General features: G+C 35.8%; 1 protein-coding gene across 1 annotated transcript in view; it reads left to right on the top strand.

Annotated features, from left to right (window-relative positions):
• LOC126716972 (heat shock 70 kDa protein BIP1-like) overlaps positions 1-2,135 on the top strand; it is a 3,962-nt gene extending 1,827 nt beyond the window's left edge. Inside the window, exons 4-7 of the mRNA XM_050418047.1 lie at positions 188-910; positions 1,012-1,166; positions 1,265-1,347; positions 1,492-2,135. Coding sequence (XP_050274004.1) covers positions 188-910; positions 1,012-1,166; positions 1,265-1,347; positions 1,492-1,981 — 1,451 coding nt within the window. The 3' untranslated portion in view covers positions 1,982-2,135. The remainder of the gene's footprint in view (positions 1-187; positions 911-1,011; positions 1,167-1,264; positions 1,348-1,491) is intronic.
• The last annotated feature ends 1,140 nt before the right edge of the window (positions 2,136-3,275 follow it).

Raw genomic sequence — 3,275 nt, 5'->3', positions numbered from 1 at the left:
CTCTAGGATTAGTGCATGTTGAATTTTTAAGATATTATTTATAGGAAAAGCTGCAAAACAGTACAGCATAACCAATGTAAAAAGGATAGATTTTTGGTTGATATTTATAAGAGTTGTGAACTTGTGATTGCTATGTCTCTATCTATGTTTCATGGTCTAATGGTTTTATATCTGTTGCTTCTTGTAGCCTATTTCAATGATGCACAGAGGCAAGCCACAAAGGACGCAGGCATCATTGCCGGGTTGAATGTGGCTCGGATAATCAATGAACCTACTGCTGCTGCTATTGCCTATGGTCTGGACAAGAAAGGAGGAGAGATGAACATTTTGGTTTATGATCTTGGTGGTGGTACTTTTGATGTTAGCATCTTGACCATTGACAATGGTGTGTTTGAGGTTCTTGCTACTAGTGGAGACACCCACTTGGGAGGAGAGGATTTTGACCACAGAGTGATGGATTACTTCATCAAGTTGATTAAAAAGAAGTACAACAAAGATATCAGCAAGGATAACAAGGCTCTTGGGAAGCTTCGTAGGGAATGTGAGAGAGCAAAGAGAGCATTGAGTAGCCAACACCAAGTCCGAGTTGAGATTGAGTCTCTTGTAGATGGTATTGATTTCTCAGAGCCTTTAACAAGGGCAAGGTTTGAGGAGTTGAACATGGACTTGTTTAAGAAGACAATGGGGCCAGTGAAGAAGGCTTTGGAAGATGCAGGAGTGAAGAAAACAAATATAAATGAGATTGTCCTAGTTGGAGGAAGCACCCGAATTCCCAAGGTACAACAGCTGTTGAAAGACTTTTTTGATGGCAAGGAGCCAAACAAGGGTGTGAATCCTGATGAGGCTGTTGCCTATGGTGCAGCAGTTCAAGGTGGAATCCTCAGCGGTGAAGGCGGGGAAGAAACTGGAGGTATGATTTTATTTTAATGTTAATTTGTTGTTTGATATTCATGGATTTGGCATATTGGTGACAAACTAATATGAGATTTTCCCTCTTTGGTTTTTTTGTAGGCATTCTCTTGCTTGATGTTGCTCCTTTGAGTCTGGGTATTGAAACGGCTGGTGGAGTGATGACAAAATTGATCCCGAGGAATACTGTTATCCCAACTAAGAAGTCTCAAATCTTCACCACTTATCAAGACCAGCAAACCACAGTGTCCATCAAGGTATGACATGAATACATACAAGAATGAAGAAACCTTAATCTATTATAAGCATCCTGTATTTGGTGTTGTTAGGCTAATGTGACTTTGAAAATTTTCAGGTCTTCGAAGGTGAAAGAAGCTTGACAAAGGATTGTCGTGAACTCGGGAGGTTTGATCTATCTGGCATTCCACCTGCTCCAAGGTAATCTAAAACAGAAATGGACTGCTATAATTGTCTATTGTCACTAGCTTTAAGGAAACAGAAGATTACTGCATTTCAATGATTTTTAAATCCTATATAACTATAGCTTTTGGTTTCTGACCAATGTTCTGATTCTCATTGCAGGGGAGTCCCCCAAATTGAGGTTACCTTTGAGGTTGATGCCAATGGTATCTTACATGTGAAAGCAGAAGACAAGGCAGCTAAGAAGTCAGAATCCATCACCATCACTAATGACAAGGGGCGTTTGAGCCAGGATGAAATCGATAGGATGGTGAAGGAGGCTGAGGAGTTTGCAGAAGAGGATAAGAAGGTGAAGGAGAAAATTGACGCCAGGAACAAGTTGGAGACTTACATCTACAACATGAGGAGCACCATTGGTGACAAGGACAAGTTGGCAGATAAGATTGATTCGGACGATAAGGAGAAGATTGAGAGCGCATTGAAAGAAGCTCTTGAATGGTTGGATGATAACCAGAACGCAGAGAAGGAAGATTTTGATGAGAAATTGAAAGAGGTTGAAGAAGTATGCAATCCAGTTATAAAACAAGTTTATGAAAAGAGTGGTGGAAGCTCTACTGGAGCTGAGGATGAGGAACCAAACGATGAGTTGTAGAATGCTTGGAGCATAGGGTTCAAATTTGTTGAGTTTTTATTTTTATTTTTTTCTGACCTGCAAAATTTGTTAGTAGTTAGCCAAAAATGCTCATTACTGGTTATTATTCCTCGAGTTCAAAAATTTCAAGAATATATACATAATTTTCTAGTAATCTGAATTTTCTTTGTTACATAATTTATTTATTTCAATTGTGATGCGGTGCACATAGTGATGTCATATGCTGATGATGTTTGTGATTTTGAGTTAAGAAAGCATGACACATATGACCATAAATCAAATTCTACAGATTTTTTGGTGCAATATGCATAGATTTCAGCTCGTAGAAAGGCGAATGGTATTCTAAGAATTGCTTTGAAAAACTTCTCTACGGACTGCAGTTCATTAATGTCTCCATCAGTTCATTAATGTCTCCATCATAGCTAGAGAGCTTAGCCTCTTCTTCCTTGGTAGGTCCGTACCATCTTCAACAATGCGTCCAGTTGTTGCAAACCCAAACCATTACCTACTTCCCACCATTTGATAAAATTATAATCAGGTGATGGCATGAATATGTCAGCATTTTCAATGTTTAACACAAACACAAGCACAAATACACTCATGTTTTAGGCCCCCACCCCACAAAAAAAAAAAAAAAAAAAAAAAAAAACCTTACATAGTCTAGTCACTATTTTTAATTGGGTCGACAGTTTCACATTTATTTTAATTGGTCCCATGATATTTATCTTTTAATAAATCTGTGTAATTGTCCTGACAATTTATTGAGCTTGTCTGTGCCAGCTTAATGGGTGAACCAAAAATGCCCCCAATGAAAATGCCCCTAAATTTTTACAAATAGAAATATTCTCGTACCAATGAAAGTATTAATCAAACCCTAAATATTCACTAATAAATAATAAGTAGTTTTTTATCAAAGAAAAACCAGTTAAAGAAAAAAAAATTTCATTGGATGGGTCAATCATTTAATCTCTCACATATAAATGTTAAAAGAACACGTTAATCTTATTCTAGTAAATAAATTTATACTCAACTTTTATTTAGAGATATCAATTATATAACTTTATTAAAATTTTCAATCATAATTTTTTAGTATTTGGTTACTTCATTCAATAAATAATGTTTATTTTAGTTGTATAGTCATTAAGTAATGCGATGAGTTTGTTTTAATTTGTAATTTTTTTACTTAAAACAAAAGTTTTAACTGAAAGAAAAGAAAAGAAAAAACTAAAATAAATATTCTATTAATATTCAAAGTATAAAAATAGATCTCATTTAAAGTAGTCACTTTAGATCC

This window comes from Quercus robur, chromosome 3, assembly GCF_932294415.1.
Source record: "Quercus robur chromosome 3, dhQueRobu3.1, whole genome shotgun sequence".
NCBI lineage: Eukaryota > Viridiplantae > Streptophyta > Magnoliopsida > Fagales > Fagaceae > Quercus > Quercus robur.
Note: the sequence above shows the minus strand (reverse complement) of the source record. Positions and strands in the feature narration are given on the sequence as shown.